This window comes from Lutzomyia longipalpis, chromosome 3 (genome assembly GCF_024334085.1).
Source record: "Lutzomyia longipalpis isolate SR_M1_2022 chromosome 3, ASM2433408v1".
Classification (NCBI taxonomy): Eukaryota; Metazoa; Arthropoda; class Insecta; order Diptera; family Psychodidae; genus Lutzomyia; species Lutzomyia longipalpis.
The window spans coordinates 22,534,988-22,553,838 of NC_074709.1; the positions used below are offsets into that span (position 1 = coordinate 22,534,988).

General features: G+C 36.6%; 2 protein-coding genes and 1 long non-coding RNA gene across 3 annotated transcripts in view; all 3 read right to left on the bottom strand.

Annotated features, from left to right (window-relative positions):
• Positions 1-13: 13 nt before the first annotated feature.
• On the bottom strand, positions 14-1,438 carry LOC129792753 (tRNA-splicing endonuclease subunit Sen54). Its single transcript, XM_055832099.1, has 3 exons — positions 1,341-1,438; positions 433-1,281; positions 14-365 (listed from the first exon to the last, which is right to left on the bottom strand). Exons 1-3 carry the CDS (start codon positions 1,370-1,372, stop codon positions 233-235), a joined length of 1,014 nt encoding a protein of 337 aa, XP_055688074.1. The 5' UTR covers positions 1,373-1,438; the 3' UTR covers positions 14-232.
• An 83-nt stretch (positions 1,439-1,521) lies between these two features.
• LOC129792754 (uncharacterized) lies at positions 1,522-1,993 on the bottom strand. The gene is made up of 2 exons (XR_008750840.1): positions 1,825-1,993; positions 1,522-1,745 (listed from the first exon to the last, which is right to left on the bottom strand). It is a non-coding gene; the product is annotated as an uncharacterized LOC129792754 (long non-coding RNA).
• A 4,688-nt stretch (positions 1,994-6,681) lies between these two features.
• LOC129792755 (GTP-binding protein REM 1) overlaps positions 6,682-18,851 on the bottom strand; it is a 29,105-nt gene continuing 16,935 nt past the window's right edge. The window contains exons 2-9 of the mRNA XM_055832101.1: positions 15,126-15,436; positions 14,787-14,928; positions 12,720-12,830; positions 12,206-12,424; positions 11,801-11,883; positions 11,557-11,737; positions 11,144-11,277; positions 6,682-11,002 (exon numbers count right to left, since the gene is read on the bottom strand). Of these exons, the coding sequence (XP_055688076.1) occupies positions 10,859-11,002; positions 11,144-11,277; positions 11,557-11,737; positions 11,801-11,883; positions 12,206-12,424; positions 12,720-12,830; positions 14,787-14,928; positions 15,126-15,326 (1,215 nt within the window). The 5' untranslated portion in view covers positions 15,327-15,436 and the 3' untranslated portion in view covers positions 6,682-10,858. The remainder of the gene's footprint in view (positions 11,003-11,143; positions 11,278-11,556; positions 11,738-11,800; positions 11,884-12,205; positions 12,425-12,719; positions 12,831-14,786; positions 14,929-15,125; positions 15,437-18,851) is intronic.

An 18,851-nucleotide genomic window follows, 5' to 3' on the forward strand; every position in this document is an offset into this window, starting at 1 on the left:
TTCCAAGTTCTTCAAAATTAAAAATAAAATTTAATTCTTTAAAAAATATTTTAGATTTTTAATATTTTTTGGTTTACTAAAATTTTCTATAAATCATCAAATATATCGATGATTGGATATGGTGTAATTTCCGGGTAATTTGTGTAGTTTAATGGTTCAAAGTTCAAATTATTGACCTTTTCGGGAAGATCATTGAGGGAGCAATTTTATTTGAGAAGTAGATCAGAATGACTCACGCAAATTTGTACAAAAATCCACTAATTTTTAGATGATCGTCAATATAGATGGCTAATATCGGGCATTTCAGCTCATGACTCTCGTGAAGGTTCATCAATTCATCTCGAGACAGGCCAGCTTGATCAAATCTTGAGAAAGGGAATTGAGAGAAATCATAGAAATTGAGAAATTATATAAATTTAAAACTCTCATTACCTTGAAAATACTACTCGATAGTCCGGAGGAGGTGGTTGGGATTTTCTAAAGATTTTCCTTGGATTGTAGAGGTCAAAGGCGTATGATAATTTCCTCATTCCAGCTGTTAAATTATTTTCTGTGGTCAGTTTATTCCCTCCGGAGGTTAAATGTACAATGCTAAATGAGGCAAATGAACTTTTGAGGTTTTCCGAGCATTGCTCTTCGGTTGCTTCATCAATAAGATGTTCAATTATGCTTCCTTTAGTATAGCTTTGCGTTAAGTTTTCTCCTTTCAGTTTTTTGGAAATCCCACACTCGTTTGAGATGTTTTTCCTTTTAGAACCAGAAGAAGATTCTGTGCATTCAATATCAGACACTTTTTCTGCATTGTAAGTAGTGTTTGTATTGAACTTCTTAACTATGTAGCCTAATTTATTGAGAAAGGAGAAGATGAAATACTCTTCCAGGGATAAGGATTCGTGATTCAGAAAAATTTCATATGCCTCCTCTAGGGACATAACGACGGTATTTTGAAAGATAATCAGTCGATTCATCTCGAGAAGATATAGAGCCTCATATGGTTCGAGATAGGTTTCATTCAACTCATTTGTCTGACCAAAAGATTGTAAAGTTCCGGAAATTTTTCTCAAACGAATTTGGCCTGTTGTACTATTGTAATCAGCAATTATGCGGGTATTTTCTGTACCTACACGCTCCAGTGAAAGGACTTCTTTTAAATTATCATGTAATTCCGCAAGTTTTGCCACTTCCTGATCACTTCTATCTAGAGAGTTTTTCTTTGAGCCAGGTGTGTATGATGAGATTGATGGAGTATTTTCCGTGGACTTTTGCGCTAAATCCTTGGCACTAAATTTTGAAAATCAATGTGAAAATAGTAAAGACAATGTTTATTAATAATTATTTACCTCAATAACTTGAGTTCTTGTGAGTTTTCCATTAATTTTCCCTCTTTTTTCACGCACTGAAAAGACTTAAAATTTTCTAACACTGTTTACAAAACATATTTTTGAGGTTAGGAATACGCGAGGCGCGATGTCAAGAATGCGAAAGTGAGAGCCTCTGGTGGTGGTTAAAAAAAACGCATAATTTAATTTTAAAAAAGATTCGTTTATTCAATCAACCGTATGATTTTGGTTTTAGTATATTTCCACATCTTTCTGTTGTGCACACAAAATTATCCCCTCGATCGTTGCACTTGCACCAGTTGCATTCATCTAGAAAGGTGCTATCGGGTATGCAGTACCTCTTGGCACCAGGTGCGAGAGATCTTTGTGTAAAATGATGCCCTTGCCGAAGAGGAACTGAGTTTCCTGTGAGATCACAAAAAGCAATATTTTTATGAGATTCCTGCCAACGAGTAAGTAAAGTACAGATTGATAAATAAATTACCATAGTTAACTACACCGAAGAAAACTATCACAAAGATCACAAGAAATATTTTTCCACAACCTGCCATCTCGAAGATGCGAATGTTACTGTGAGAAGAGTCTGGTTGATGACCAAGAAGCTAATCTCGGCAGACAGAGTGTCTTGTGATTTCTTATCACCACAACCCAGTCCCGTGGGGTCAAGACGTCATGATAAAAGCGCGTACGCCACTTAGTTCGCCTTTTGCAAGTAAGGCATAACAACAAAATCAAATGATTTCATCAGAACATTCTGAGGTGGATCAAAAACACTTTTTTTTGTCTCAATGACTCGAATGTGTTATTTTGTATATTATTCTGAGCAGAATCAAAATATTTTTCACATACATGGCATTATTAATTTACAAGGAAAATTCGGAAAATTCCAACTTTGCTCACAATCAGCGGTTTGAGTAAATCATGCTACTGTTGCATGGAGTAGCCTTCTCTCTGATCAAATCATTAAAACTGATTAATTATCCAATCAGTGATCGAGTTCTCAGCCCTTATTCGGAGATTGTTCGCGTTCTATTTGAAGACGGAGCCTAGCTGCAATGCTCTTTTGAATAAAGTACACATGAGCACACAATTAACCCACTTTTTCCCTGATTCCTTTTTCTTGCCTATAGAAGTCATAATAATCATTTAATAAATTAAATTTTTAAATTAAAATAATTTAAGAAAATCTCTTTCCATTTAGCAATAATCACTATATCCCCGTATAAACCCAATAGGACCTTTGCCAATTGATTTGACTTTATTGTTATTGGATTTTACCTTTGCGTTTGATTGTGTCTGGGTGGCTTTGATGGAAGAAAATGGAAAGTCATTGAGATTGATTTAAATTCCTATCCCGATCCGTAAGCTACAGAGAACCATATAAGCCATATGCTTTGGAGATATTATATGCCCACCTTCGACCTTTCTATACCTTTTGCATTGCTGAATGTCCGTCCACACTTCCTTGTACACTCTTTGACTATTTCAGTAGACCACTTAACCATGGAGTTTGCAAAATGTCACAATAAATACATTGTGCTTTTGCCTTCTTTAGCTATCTATATATTGTAGGTATATATTATGAACTACTCACCTTCAATGTTTTCTGAGAGAAAGTCCTTTTTCCACTTGGAGTCCTTCAAGTGGTATACCATGCATGGCTCTCACACACAATCATGGTGGGAAGAAGGAAAAATATTTTGTGTCTGTTATCCTCCCAATTCACATTGATTTTTATTCAATATTGTCAAATCACATCATTTACATAAGTTAATCGCATCGCTCCCCAGCTGGTGTGTTTCCTCCATTTTCTTGTAAATGTACAATATTTGGGGTGAAAATTGCAGAAAATGCCATACAATTTCTACACATAACACGTGATAGCATTTGGCGCGATTTCCGTGTCTCAAGCGGGAAAGTGTGAATGATGGCCCGATTTTGGATAAGAAAGACACGCAAATTCTCAATCAATATCTCTATATTTTTTTTACCATGAATTTTTGTATATTATTATAGAGAGTAGGATTTTTATTTAGAAAAATGACTCACCAAAAAAAATTTTGTTCTTCCTGCTTTTGATGTTCATCGCCTACTACTACTTCTTCCTCGTCACACTTTACTAACACTAATTCAGTTTCTCAATCACACACACACTAATTCATTTGTAACGTCTTTAATGTTTCTTCATTTAATTCGTCATCTCCACACGGCCTTTCCTGACACGGCCACTACGCCGGGTGGCCACGACCCACGGCTTCATAAAATCTGCACTCGTTGTAGTTGCCTCTGGGCCTTCTCCATCATCAACACGCTTGACCTTGTATCTATCATTTCCTGAAACTTCCTCGATACGATAAGGTCCCAAAAACTTCTGCTTCAACTTCAAACCTCCTCCAAATTGCGTTCTTTTGATGACAACGAGATTTCCAACTTCATATTTCACGGCTTGCTTTCGCTTTGCATTAAATCCTCGACGATTCTCTTCCTGAATCTTCTCAATTTGACGCTTCGCAGACTCTCGTAGTTCATCACGCTTTTCGTTCAACTCCTTTCTGTACTCATCCTCCAGAATTTCAATCATTTTTTCATCTTCCGGACATCTCATCTTAACTCCAGTCATAAGTTCAAACGGCGTCATCTGTACACTGCGTTGGAATGAAGAGTTGATGAATCTCTGTGCTTTCCCAACGTATTTAAACCATTCTTCAGGTTTCTCAATCGCCAATTTTGCTAGCATAGGAATGATAATCCTGTGTATCCTTTCCACCTGACCATTTCCTCTTGAAACTCCTGTCGTCACATGATGCAATTCGATTCCTCGTGTGGAACAATAATCCTTGAATTGTCCCGAGGTGAACGCTGTTCCCCTATCGGCTATCACACGTCTTGGATCTCCCCACTCATCGCTAAGCAATGACAACTTCTTGATCGTCTCCTCTGTAGTTGTACTCTTCACTGGAAATATCCACACAAACTTTGAGAACGCATCTACGATTGTGAGAATATAATTGTACGACTTTCTTGTTGATGGCAGGGGTCCCAGATGGTCAATATGCCACGTATCCAGAGGCAAATCTCCCTTGGGTATCGGCTTCAATTCTCCCTCCATCTTCCCCGACTTCCTCTCCACCAAAATGCACTGTACACAATTTGTAAGACATCTTCTCAGTTCTTCGTCTATCTTCGGAATGAAATACTGCTGCATCAATTTAGATTTCATCTTTCTCTCTCCAATGTGCCCAGTCAAATGGCACCTTCTCACAATATCCTCCTTCATCGCTTCCGGCACAACCAACAGCTTCTTATCATCACACATCTTATAGAGAATATCTCCTTCCAACGTAAAATCATCGTGTGGTCCAGCTTTAAGCGCATCTTTCACCGCTTTGATGTACGAATCCTGCATTTGGGCAGCTTGCATCCGACTCAACACTTCCGACGTGATTGTCAACACTTGGCATCGTGATAAAGCATCTACGTGCTGCATCCTCTCAGCTGGTCTATGCTCCGTCGTATACTCGTACTCACTCAATCTCAACACCCATTTTGCTACCCTTGGATCAATATCTTTTTTAGACAATGCCTGCTTCATTGCAGAGCAATCCGTCACCAACTTGAATTTTATACCCAGGAGGTATACACGGAATTTCGTCACAGTCTCCACCACAGCTAAGAATTCAAGAATATAGGAGTGATATGTTGACTCCTTACCTTGCGTCGTTCGGCTATAAAAGTGACATGGATGCATTGCGCCGTCATCTGGGGATCTCTGCATAAGAATTCCCGCCAATCCATCTTTGCTAGCATCTGTATGCACTTCCGTCTCAGCTTCAGGATCGTAAATGCGAAGAACAGGTGCCTCGCACAACGCTTTCTTTAGTGCCTCAAATGCACTCACTTCTTTTTCTCCAAACACAAAATCACTATCCTTCTTCAGCAGCGTTGTCAATGGTTTAGCAATTCTCGCAAAACCTTCAATGAATCTTCTAAAATAATTTGCCATCCCATGAAATCTTTGGAGTTCCTTCACAGTTTTGGGTTGAGGAAACTTCATCACAGCTTCAACTTTACTCGGGGAAGGAGCAATCTGCCCTTCAGATACCTCATAGCCCAAATATTCAACTTTCCTCTTCAAAAAGTGGCATTTCTTCCAATTGAACTGAAGTCCAGCTTTCTCAGCTACAGACATCACTAATCTCAATGACTCCAATCCTTTCGCTTCGTCTTCAGAGGGAATAATCAAATCGTCCACGAATGCCAACACTATCCCTTTATTAATCAGTTCGCGAAACACGGCACTGATAAATCGTCCAAAGCTTGATGGACTAAGACACAGTCCAAATGGCGTCTTCAAGAACTCATATTGGCCCTCATGAGTCACGAACGCGGTGAACTTTTGGCTCTCTTCCTGCACCGGTACGTGGAAATATGAATTCTTCAAATCAAGCGTCGTGAATACCTTCGCACCCACCAGTCTATCAATTTGATCGTCTATCAACGGCATGGGGTATCGATCACGCTCTACACGGCTATTCAACTCACGATAGTCTATGCAAAGCCGATACGAACCATCCTTCTTTTTAGCAAGTGTCACTGGGCTTGCATACTCACTGACCGAGGGCTTCACAATTCCTTCCTCGATCCACTCACGCACCTGCTTCTCAATGCATCTCTTCTCCAATGGTGCAAATCGTCGTGGTCGGCTAATCACTGGTGTGTCATCGTGCAATTTAATCACAGTTTTGACACCAACATTCTCAGGCGTTTGAGGATCATATTTTTCAATCAAGCTCTCAATTTGACCTTTGTACACCGCTGGGCAATCAATCTCATCATTATCCCCTTGGATTTGCAAAAGCCAACCATCACCCTCAACTGATTTTTCATCGTGTGAATCCTCCGTCGTCACGCCCTCTTCTTCTGTACTTTCATCTTCATCTGACAACTCTAATGGAGAGATACTCACCCTCCCGCGATCAATGCGATGATTCACCGTCATCAGGAAATCTGTACCCAATAGCAACTGCGCTGAAATGGCTTCCTTCGGAGCAATGTGGAACATCTGTTTGTATTTGTGACCATCTACGGTGAAGTCCAGCACGACTTTTCCCTTCGAATTTTTCACACCACCTCCAAAGCCATGAATCCTCATCGTCGTTGGTTTAACCGTCAATTTTGGAGTACGAATCTTTTCCCACAAATCATCACGTATCACGCAAATCTCACTGCCAGTATCAACGAGAGTTGACACTTTCACATCATTGATGGACACTTCCACCTGAAAATCATCTTTACCCTGGACGTGCATAACATTCACTGTTGTGTCCTTCTTCTTCTCATCTTTCTTCTTTTTATCGTCTTTTGGCTTCTTCGTACAATCGTGTGAGCTATGCCCAAACTCTCCGCAGCTAAAACACTTTCTTCCACGCTGTTTGTCAGGACACTCATCACTCTTATGCCCTCTTTCTCCACAATTGTAGCATCGTACGTCTTTCACATCTTTCCCGCCTTTCTTCTCATTCTTTTTCTCACCTGAATGCTTCGTCTTACTCTTCTGAGATTTCTCCTTTTGTCTCTCGTACCTCTCGAGCTTCTCTTTGAGTTCCCGAATAGAATCAGCTTCGTACAAATTCACTTTCTCCATCGCGTCACCAGGAACTCCATCACAAATGTACTCAATTATGGCTGAATCTCTCAAATTGCCCATCTTACCGATCCGCTGCATTTCATACACGTAGTCGAGATAACTCTCGTCATTCTTCTTCGTCCTTCCCGCAAGTCTTCTATGAATTTCAGCTTCATTCACCTTTCTGCCGAATTCCTCCAGCAGCATCTTCTTCAATGTGCGCCACGATTTCACACTCTTCTCTGCGAAAATGAAATTCTTTGCGGTTCCCTTTAGCATCTTTCGGCAAATAAGAATCTTCTGTTGGGATGTCCAGCCAGCCATGTCGGCCACATCCTCAAATTCACTCATCCACATCCTCACATCTTGCTTCTTACTTCCGCTAAATTCTTCCAAACTTCCTTCAATGTCCCGGAAATTGAACGTCTTGGTTTCCGTGATTCGTCTTCGTCTTGCACTTCTTGTTGATTCACCCGAAAGCGAATCATCATCATCATCATCGTCTGAGGATTGCCCATTGCGTCTCTGGGACTTACGCGTCTTCGTCTTTTTGGCCACATTGGATGAAGCTTTGCGTCCGGTTCTCGCATTCCGAGGAGCGTCATCGTTGGAGAGATCTTCGTCATTGTGATCATCTCCATCCTCATCATTTTGAGAATCATCGTCTTCCGATCCGCTTTGCTCAACCTGTATTGCTGCCACATCTTCGTCATGGTTGCACGGGGATCCGTCTTGTAATCCCGTATTTGTGCCGTCATTGCTGCAAGACACCTCATTCCTTGCAGTGATTTGAAGAGTTGGTTCCTCGTTTGCCTTCCTCATGGCATCAGCCAACCTCTTCGCCAAAGCATCTTTTGTACCTTTGTTTGATAGATTTCTCTTTGTGCACTCTTCCTGCAGTGTGCACCGCGTCAAATGATCCATCAACCACTTAAACGTCGTCATTTTGTTTGATTTTTCTCGCAAAATCATTCAATTCACGTCTTTTTCACAAAATTGTGTCTATTGTTTGTTTTGCTTTTCGCAAACGTCAATGTCAATACCGCGACACACGCGCCACTCACACTCTACCGGCAAACACTCGCGACACTGCGCTACTTCGCTACTTTCGCACTCGCGCCAATCGTCCACTAGCGGCAAATAGTCGCACTACACTTTTCGCCCAAATGGGGCACTCGGGCTCCAATGGCGGACGCGTCTTTTCTACACAGTTTTTTCGCGAATTTCACCGCACTTTCACAATCTTCGTCTTTAATGGCTATCGGGAAGTCCTATTGTCCATCCCGGTTGAGCCCCCATATAGAGAGTAGGATTTTTATTTAGAAAAATGACTCACCAAAAAAAATTTTGTTCTTCCTGCTTTTGATGTTCATCGCCTACTACTACTTCTTCCTCGTCACACTTTACTAACACTAATTCAGTTTCTCAATCACACACACACTAATTCATTTGTAACGTCTTTAATGTTTCTTCATTTAATTCGTCATCTCCACATTATGTATTTATTCTTTTTTGTTCAAAAGGAAAAATCCTTTCATTCATACTTTCCTCTCAACTCTCAACATATTATCTTAATCACTATCTATTTTATAGAGTTATCACGGCAATATTACAATCATGAATTATTTATTAAAATGTTACTCAACGATTTTTTTTCCTTCATATTACATTTACGAGACAGGAAAATGTGGTTGTTATAACACATTGAAATGAATTTTATCATAGAACTATCTACGTTTTATTTATACATAGTTGAGAAGTGGCTGAAGAAGGAGATTATTATTTACATATGTGAAAGTACACAACATCATTTTTTTTGGCTTATGTGGTGTCATATATCACGGAAAATTTTTATGGAGACAAAGGAGAGCATATGGGAATTATTTTATTTTCGCTAGAATTTGATATCAAATACTATTTATAGAAAAAATGAATATGTATCATTTTGAATTCAAAATTTTATTGCAACCCTTTTGTTTTCAGAATGATAAAAAATCCTTTTTTTTTGTAATTTTGGGAAATTTTTTTTATCAGAAATTTTATAGCTAAAAGCAAAGTTTATATTCTCATAAATCGAAAGATTCCCATGGTGCTGCTGCGTCCATAAAAGCTCAAGTGTGGGAAAAAACTTCAATAGGAAGTAGCGCACTTAAAGTAACATCCGCCTTTTCATCACACGAAATGGGGTAATGAGCTGAAGTGGCGAATTGAGGAAAGGCGAGATAAAAAGGTTGTCAATAAAAGTTGTCGAGAAAATAAGCTCAATATCGATTTCGAAGAGAGCATGCAAAATATTTCTCAAAGTTAATTCAATTTAGCCAACAACCGTCTCACAGCGACACTTTGTGCGCGCACACAATTCAATTTTGAATGCTGATTAAAGTTTTAATAATGATTTAATTTGAAGAAAATTAAGTGGGAAAGGCACTTTATTAACTCTGTGAAATTTTCACCGAATCCTTCAATTAAAATCCTTTTAAATTTTTATGTAGGTAGCTTTAGTCGAACTTGCTGAAAAGTTTTCTCGTGTGACTGTTAAGCAAGAACTTTTTAGTATTTTACCAATAAACGCCAAAACTTTGTTCATATTTTCATCACAGAGTAATTGGAGTCATCCACTTTGCATTTTCTTTTATGAATCAAAGTCAGAAATGTTCTCTAAAAGCTGTGCAATATACAGATGTGAGTCAGTACGATGTGGACCTTGTATATTTTATGAGGAAATTAAATTAGCCTCTATTTTGCAAAAAAAAAAAAATTTTGCTAAAACATTAGGACAAATTGGACTGATGTATGTACCTACTATTTCTGTTTAATTCTTTCAAGTTTGTTTTTTAAGTAATTTACGTATTTTTTTCTTTTTTTAAATTAATTATTCAATTCATGATACTTAGCGAGCGACTCACACCATATTATATGCCTTATGTTCTTATTCATGTTGTTCCATTACTATTTAAGAAGGAATAAATAGAAATTTCAATATATATAGCGAATTAGTGGCATGAAAATGGGAAACCTTGTTGATAAAATTGGTCTCTTGTTTGCATTCTTTTGATTCAAATTCATACAATACAATTATTTTAAAAAACTACGTACTGGAGGGAGGATACTATTCCAAAGTTATTTCTGTGTGTTTCGCAATTCAAATAAAATTCCATTTTACGATTCTTTTTCTATTGTTGAAATAAAATAGCTGATTGGAAGGAATGTTATATATAAATATATATTTACGCTGCGCTTGGGAAGAGTGGATTTGTGAAAGTAAATTGAGAAAATGGGTATGGAAAATTGAATAATTTCATGTGAATCTGGAAAGGACATCAAGGGGGAGATGGAGGATGGTTATGTTTACGAGGAGACTGATATAAAAAGGTACAAATAGAGATTACATTATACTTAAATGTGGAAGAAGTAAAAGAGATGGAGAAGGAAATCGTGTCAAATATTGACGAGGGAAAATGGGAAAAGTTTCATTATAAGTTATATAAAGATGTGAAAATTCTACGTGGAACCTATTATTTTTGGATTAATCCACATATTTTCTTCCAAAAGATCATCTATTATTTCTCATCGCATTTTTTTTCTTGTTTTATTATGGAAGAATTAGAAATATTTCTATTTATATTATATTTATGAAAATGTGTATGGATAATAAACACAAAACCTATTATAAATGGCATCATTCTATAGCGCCTCCATGTCACAATTTTCTTTTTTTTCTTTCTTTTAAATTATTTTATTATATTCTAATTGTTTTTTTTATTAATTTATGTAATGCCTATTAAATAGAATTTTCATATTGTTATTAGCATTTACTTACACTTAAGATAATAATTTTTAAATTACTTTCATTATTATTACTATGTACAAACATACATACATAGAAGGTTCTTTAGAGAATTTGGAGATTTTCGCAATTTTTAAATTTTGAATCTTCCTTTCCCAAAATCCATGTGATCATTTGACGTGCCTTCATACTAGCTCTCATAACGCTTCTTGACTTGTACCAATGAGGTGAAGAGCCTTCTCTGGACCCCTTTAAAACAAACAAATAAAACAATTTTTTTTAAAGAATAGTAGAATCTTACAAAACTTAAAGATTTTTTGATTTTATCAAAATTTATTTAATCAAGAAGTATATAGGACCATCTTTGTTATTTATGACAAAAGAACTCACCTGAATTAAATTATGTTCCTTTTTCAAACGAATTTGTGTCAGTGTCCCAGCCAGCAATTCATCGACATTGTGATTAATACCCACGGAGACTTCAATGAATTTTGCACGAAAAGTGCATGCTAAACATTTTCCATCTGCAAAGAAAGGAAGTGCAGAAAGGCAAATAAGAAAATTCCCTCATCAAAGTGAGATCGTGCAAGTTGAATAAATTATTTCCACTCTTTTTCCCATTTCACGCCACAGTGTACAAAAGCGCGGGAAAGTTCTGTAATTAATTGTATTTCCTGAGACATGAAATTTTTTCTGCATTTAAAACTCTACTTATGGCATTTTCTTTTCCTCTTAAAATAGCACAAAGGTAATAAATATTTAATGTCACGACATTTGCTCTAATGATCAGTATATAGAATTACCTTGTGCTGAGACTGCTCTAGATCTTGCCAAATCAATTTTATTGCCTACAAGGATTAGAGCGCGAGATCTCGCGAGGTCCATATCTTGAAGCATTGAAATAAGTTGCTCACAGCGGCTAAATGAGGCCTTGTCCACCACGGAGTAAACCACAAGAAATGCATCAGCTTTCTCCAGTTCATCCTTTTTAAATGAAATTAAATTGTTATAAAATTGATTTAAGTGTTGATTTTTATTTTTAGTTACCTTGTTTCCGTTCCATGTGAAAAAATTCAATTCCGATTCTATTCCATTGAGAATTATTGATATATTCTGTTCCTCTAAAGATTCTGTAAAGGAAAATGGAAAATTTCAGGTGGTCTTGTTTAAAAATCTACTATAATCTATTTATTAAATTGGGACATAGGAGATTATGTAGGTATGATGAAAAAATCTCAACGACAAACTTTTGAAGGGATTAATTAAGTGTTGGAAATTTTTTATGACAAACTTTTCCATAAACTCACTCCTTGCCCATTATATTTATCAAGCTTAAAATAATTATGAAACAAAGAAAGCGAAGAATAATGAAGTAACGAAGGGGGTGGGTGGAAGAATTGTAGGAAGGGATAATACTTTATAGGATTGGATTACATTGGAGTGCAATCTTACCTGGTCCCTCGTAAGCATTTATGCACTCTGATGTGCGAAATTGGGATACAAGTGCAGCTTTTCCTACGCCAGGTGCTCCCAACATTGCTACCTGGAAAGTTTCCACGTTTGCGGACGTCGTTACGACGTCTTCTGTGCGTGTGTGAATGGGACTCGTGGGCACCAAACTGTTGCTCCTGGAGCGTCTCCGTCGAAATGAATCTCCACGATTGATGACACCTTTAGCCGCATGGGGTGAATCAACCGAGAAAATGAGATACAATTACTCTGCAATTCCCCCGCACTTAGAGGGCGAGGGAGCTTCTATATCTGGGGTTTATCAATTCAATTTAACGCTTTGCTGCCTCCATTCCCCAGGAAATGTCGCCAAGCGTGAATTAAGGCGAGTTGAAAGAGAGGGATTAGGATGATAATTGTAATATCTTTCCCATGGATTTTTTTTTCATCCATCGCATTACGTGGGATTCTCTCAAATCTCGCCTATAAAATCAGGAAAAGGTACAAAAAAGCTCACCTCCTTTTGTACTGCTAAATGTCCGTAGTCTGTAATTGTCATCATCATCATCACCTTGCGTGTACTGAAAATTCGAAGGAACATCCAAAAATGTTGCCGGTTTCCGTTGACCTGTAAATATAAGCACACAACAACATGGCTTTCATTCAATTTAACTTAATCCCTCACAGAGGAGCAATCACTTTGTTTTACGTGGGGTATAGAGACGAAAATTTTATGGAATTAATTATAGCCTTTTAATTGGTACCTTATCGAGGGGATAAATGTATTTATTTTCACCCTCGACAGAAGATTGCTTAAAGTGCCTATATCAAAATTAAATCCCCCGCATAGGATAAGTGGATTCCAATTTATTCAATTGGCGTTATATTTATTTTTCAGATAACCACATTTCCACAAATAGGATTTATTTTAATCTTTTGATTTCATTTTAATGGAAATTTAAAATATAAATAATGTAATTTTTGTATAATAAATTAATTGAATATTTTTGATATTTTAATCCCTGCTTTTGTCATCAAAGAATCTAAAACTTCTTCGTTAATATTCAGCAAAAAAATGCTGTTGCTAGTTTGATAAAAAAATCGTTTTGCATAACTTCAAAATTGATTAAAAGTTGTTATAATTCAAAGGTCTAAAAATATTTTATTTTCATCACTGAGATTGATGATTTTTGTAATTGTTACGCAATTTGTCACCAGAAATTGCAAAGAAATTAATTTAAGCGTTTCTTTACTCACGCAGGATGCTAGAACGGATGGAGCTTTTGGCATTATAGGGCTAGAGAGACGAGGTCGAAAGTCTGAAAGAAAGCTTCCGGCAATATGGAATTAAATTCGTTGAGAGAAAGTCATTTAAAAAGGGGGAGGGATGAATACAAAAGACAATTTGGGGTTGTTCCAAGGATCGCTTTTGAGTGTCTCGAAGGGAAATTGTGGAGCTGAAAATGAGATTGCAAATGACTGTATTTAAATTAATGTTTGAGACACAGCATTTGAGGGAGGGGAGAGAGGGGGTGGTATATGCAAACTACATTATTATTTCACAAATATAAAATCCGTCGAAATACGAGAAGCAATTCATGCAAGAGAAAATAAATCTCTCTCGCTCGCTTTTCCTCATTGTTTTGAGGGGGATAAAGTGAATTTTAAAGATTTTTTTCTTCGGATCATGGTGCTTTTTTGGAATCCGCAAAATAAATGATGCGGCAGGGAAGGAAGAAAATAAGATAAATCATTCGTCATCAGTTAAAACACGAATTTTCTCAATTTATTCCCCCGTCCAGTAGGGAGAAGAAATCTGTCTTCTTATAAGCAAAAGTGTGATGGATTTTAGTCCGCTTCAAAAAAAACTTTTCTCCGCACGCAAAAATGACGAGGGATAAAAATGGTAAATTACTGATTAAATGCCAAACTCACACCCCTTTTCCCGCTTAATCAAAAATCAATTGTTCATCTACAGAACTTGATGTTATACTACAATTGCCCATGATTTTCCATATAGCCAATTCCATATACAAAGTTTGTCCGCAATGAAAACAATGTGTGCCAAATGTTGATTCATTTTCACATCTATTCATAACTATTTATTTAGCCCATCATTATTCAAATAAGTAGATCCCCTAGTCATTTTTTTGCATCACCCTTTTCAACATATAAAAGCATAGGTACTAAAAGTTGTCAGGGTGGTTGTGAAAATAAATAATAACAAAGTTTCAGTTTATGAGGAAAATGGGATGATGTTGTGTGGGCTTTTCACATGCAGGATGAATGAGTTTTTCTTCACACTTCCTTTGCTGTCGATTCAATGTTCTCGCTCTATCTCATTTCCCAATGTGTCTTTCAAAAAGTTCAAAACTTTGGAAACTTAGCTTTTCCAAACGAGTCGAAACAAAGACATGTATGTAGCAAAAGTTTTCAGACGAAAATACATTTTGAGAAAGTTTCTTTTTTAAGAAATTATATTGTTTTAATTAATATGATAAGTGAATCGAGTGAATCTTACCAGCAAGACCTCCACACAAGGAGAAGGAATAAAGTTTTAATTGTGGCAATGCAATATACTCACTTTGTGTATGCGTTGGCCTCCTTTGGGATCCTCTTCTTCTCTGTGGAGGAGTTTCTGTATCATTGAGTCTAGGTTCACTCGTGCAGTGTGATCTGCTGGTCTCCTGAAGGTTGCTAGGCTGTGGTTGTGTCTTTCGTTTCACCTAAAACACAAGCATGAATATTAAATTCCAAATTCAAATTTACATATAGCAAAAGTTTCGAGTGATGTGTCTAATTTGTCGTGCTTCAAATTAGTTTTGAAAGTTTAAATTTCCGTAGATAGGTTGAAGAGAAGAAAGTGAGTTTAAAGAGATTTTCTTTGGGAGGTTGCTGAACAATAAAATAGGTTCAAACTTACGGATCTAGGGCCGGTGATCCTGGCACTTTGGGATCGAGTAGCCGGTCGCCGTCGTCGATAGCTCGGGGTCCCATTATCAGGTGTACCACTGCCAGATGGTGGAAGGAGGACATTTTCGAGACTAGTACTGGCAGGGGCACAAATTGAAGCACTTCGTGTTTTTGTGTAATTTATCCTCGTATGTGCAGATATGTCGTCCATTGCTGCTACCCGATTCCTTCCTCGATTGCCTGTCCACAGCTGACAGGGATTTATTTCACTTGAAATGGCATTTAATTTGCTCACACTATCCACCACATCGCCGCAGATTGCTGAAAAAAAACCAAGAAAAAAAGAGGTGGAAAATTTATTTTTATACCTTCGCCTGATAAGAGAGTCATGAAGGGCTGACGTGGTGTTTGTAGAAAGCTTCAACACATAAGTTAAACAAATAAGATATCAATCTACTGAATAGCTCGAATAGCTTCACAATGCACCCCCTGAGCTAACCATCCCTCTTTCCTTTGGTAAACATAGTGGAAGAGGGATGAAAACCATTCTCTAATTGCGTCCCTGTCTCTTCTGGCTTTTGCTGTGAAAAATGAAACACCTAATAACACTTTAGGCATTCTGCAGCTATGGTGGAACCTACAATACGCTGGGATTTCTGAAAAGGTACCAACTATATGAGCAATCATGCTCCAAGGGGAACATGAGAGTTCTTTTCATTTTCTATGTAGGTAGGTACTTAATTAAACTCGGAGAGTTGGTTTGTAATTCAAAATTGTCTCATTTTTGCATAAATGCAAGTTACACAACATACACATAACAGCATGATTATTCTTAAAATTAGCCAAACACGGTTACATCTCAACAAAGTTTAAAGCATAATTAAAGTAAATTTATCTTTTATGTAGGTATACTTTTCATAATTTTACCTTATTTATCTACATTAATTGTATGAGCTAAGTGAGCAGTGTTCACGTATGAGGAAAATTTTGTAAATTTCATTATTCACTTGTTGATACATTTAAATCTTGTATCGTGTCAGAGACAATAATTGAATAATTCATTGATCCAATTACGATGTACTTTGTGTTCTATTGGGTACAAAATGAAGTGAATTATAAAATTATCAAGCGCAGTCTAAAATGATACAAAAATTTAATTCTCAATATTCATTTGAGCCTAATTTTATCGCAACTTCTGCACACATAACTCCAATAAAAACCACATAATTCAATTTAATTTTATCAATACGACGCGTAATCCGCGCAATGCAATAATTATGACAGGGATGTGTGAAGAATGATTAATACAGCTATCCCGAATGAATGGTATTGCAATGACCAAATTTTAACAAAACTCATATCTATTACATTTCGAATAGAAATGAGTATAGCTTTTAAGTTTGCAAGTCCATTGAGAGTTTGAAGGAATCACTTTATAGAGGTATCTTAATTCTTCTTCCTCTCCACGTCTTCCGCTACTTCCTGCCACTTTAAATATTTCATTTTAATCACACAGATTTCCCAGTGAATTCATTACAATTCCTAACTCTGTGGAAATTGTATTTACTTTACTGAAATTGTGTAACTCAAGATTAAGGAAACTCAAATAAATATGTAAACGTGCACTACGACAAAGTACTTATGGAAGTTTATTAAAACTTTTTTTTTAAAATAGTTTCGTTACTTGCCTAACAAATATTATGATTTTAACCAAAATATAAAGAGTTAAAGCTAAAAAGCAAATAAAAATACTCTAAATTAATATTACTTCGTATTTGGCATAGTGTGTCTTCTTACGTGTACACACGTGAGTTTTCCTAATTGAAATTCTTCTTTCACGAGGATTTTCACCCACAGAACGGATGTGGTAAAAGTTTCATGCTCTTCGCTATATACACATCCTCATTTCAGATCTTCCTTAAATTCCCTGTTTACGCAGTGGTTTGGTACATATAGAGATAAATAATAAGACGATTGGGTTTATGTTTATGGCTTTTAGCTCATTTCACGGGAATCAGAATTTATCTTTTGCCACGCAAAAATTATTCAAACATCCAAAACTACGGCAAACACTTTATTTTAAAATAATGCAAATTAAATAGAAGAAATATAATATTTTATGTGAATAAAAAATCATTGGAATTCTTGAAATATTTTCTCTGGATAAATTTTACAATAATTTCACTCAAAAATATTACGAATGCTAAAAAGTAGCCAAAAACAAGGATGTAATATGCTACGATGTAGTCGGTGAAGGTCATTGCATAGAATTTCTCCTTTTTCGCGTGGGTAAAGTTGTAGTTAACATAGGTCATCCACTGATGGAATAGGCCACTCTCTATTACCCAAGATTGATAGAGATTGACTCTATCTGCAAACGAATTTCCTGGACTGACTAAAAATCTGCGATGTGTAGTATAGTAGCATTCATCAACTACATGATACTTCGGCTGTCCATTGCTATCTCGGTTTAGCTTTGAGTCCATAAATATACGAATGAGATTCTCCGATGTAACAAAACCAGCATTGGGTGTTGTGATTACTTTTTGGATAATTCCATCGAAAGTATATGATGCAACATCATAATTTTGAAATACATAATTTTTTCCACGAATACCATTAATTTCAAATGCAATTGATGAAGTCATATAGAGTGTAATGGTTCCATTGAGTTCTTCGATAGTGTTGATATTTGGTTTGTAAAGGGGTTTTGTGAGAAATGATACGAGAACAGAGGAAAAGATAGATAAAATGAGGAAATTGTAGATGATGAAAATGGTATAGATACTCCTGTTCCACTTTGTTAAAATCCTCTGGCTCGTTGCGCCGAGCAATTGAATTTCCCATAGAGAAAAGTAAGTATCCGATATGAGTAGCGATGATTTTTTGGCTAAACAGAAGAAGATACCACCCATTGCAACGAAAATTAATCCAATAATGAGCCATGTAATCTTATCAAAAATATTCACAATGTTCCTTATTGTGGAATATTTTGCACTACGTGGTACAACTGCACACACTTTTGTGATATCAAGAGGATATAGGCCATCTACTTTATCACCTATGTCTCCAATTGAATATCTAGACATTTCTCTGGCGTTGAAGGAGAAGTCTACTACATCACTTGCCACCATTACTATAGACGAAATGACATGATCAGTGTTCAATGTTCCAAGCTCTATCACATTGAAGTTAACAATCTTGTAAGACATCTTAAGAAGTTTACAAACAACATTGAGGAATTCACTATCATATCCGTAAATTCGACCATTTGTAATTATTGAAAGTGGTGGATTGTTATATTGAGCAATTTTAAGGACGCCATCACTGATAATTTCAATTCGATCTGGAACTTGCACATTATTACTAATTGGGAGCTCTATTTCATGCCATTGGCTGTTGATTGTAAAGAGGCGAGTCTTATTGTTGTTGTTGAAGAAAGCCAAGTAATAGATATTCATATTTTTCAAAAGAGTGTAGATGTATAAATAATCCGCCCACACAGTATTCCAATATAGAGGCTTCTCATCAACAGGCTCATCGAGCACCACGAATATTTTGCGATTTTTGCGATCAACTTCGAGCAAATTCTTCTTCAATGATAACGACATGTGTACAATGTGAATGACTATATAGTTGCATTTCCATGGATTTTCAATGAGAGCTGTTTTTCTGGATACATCATGTGTTTCTTGATTGATGACAATTACGGGAAATTCATTTGATTCAATACGCC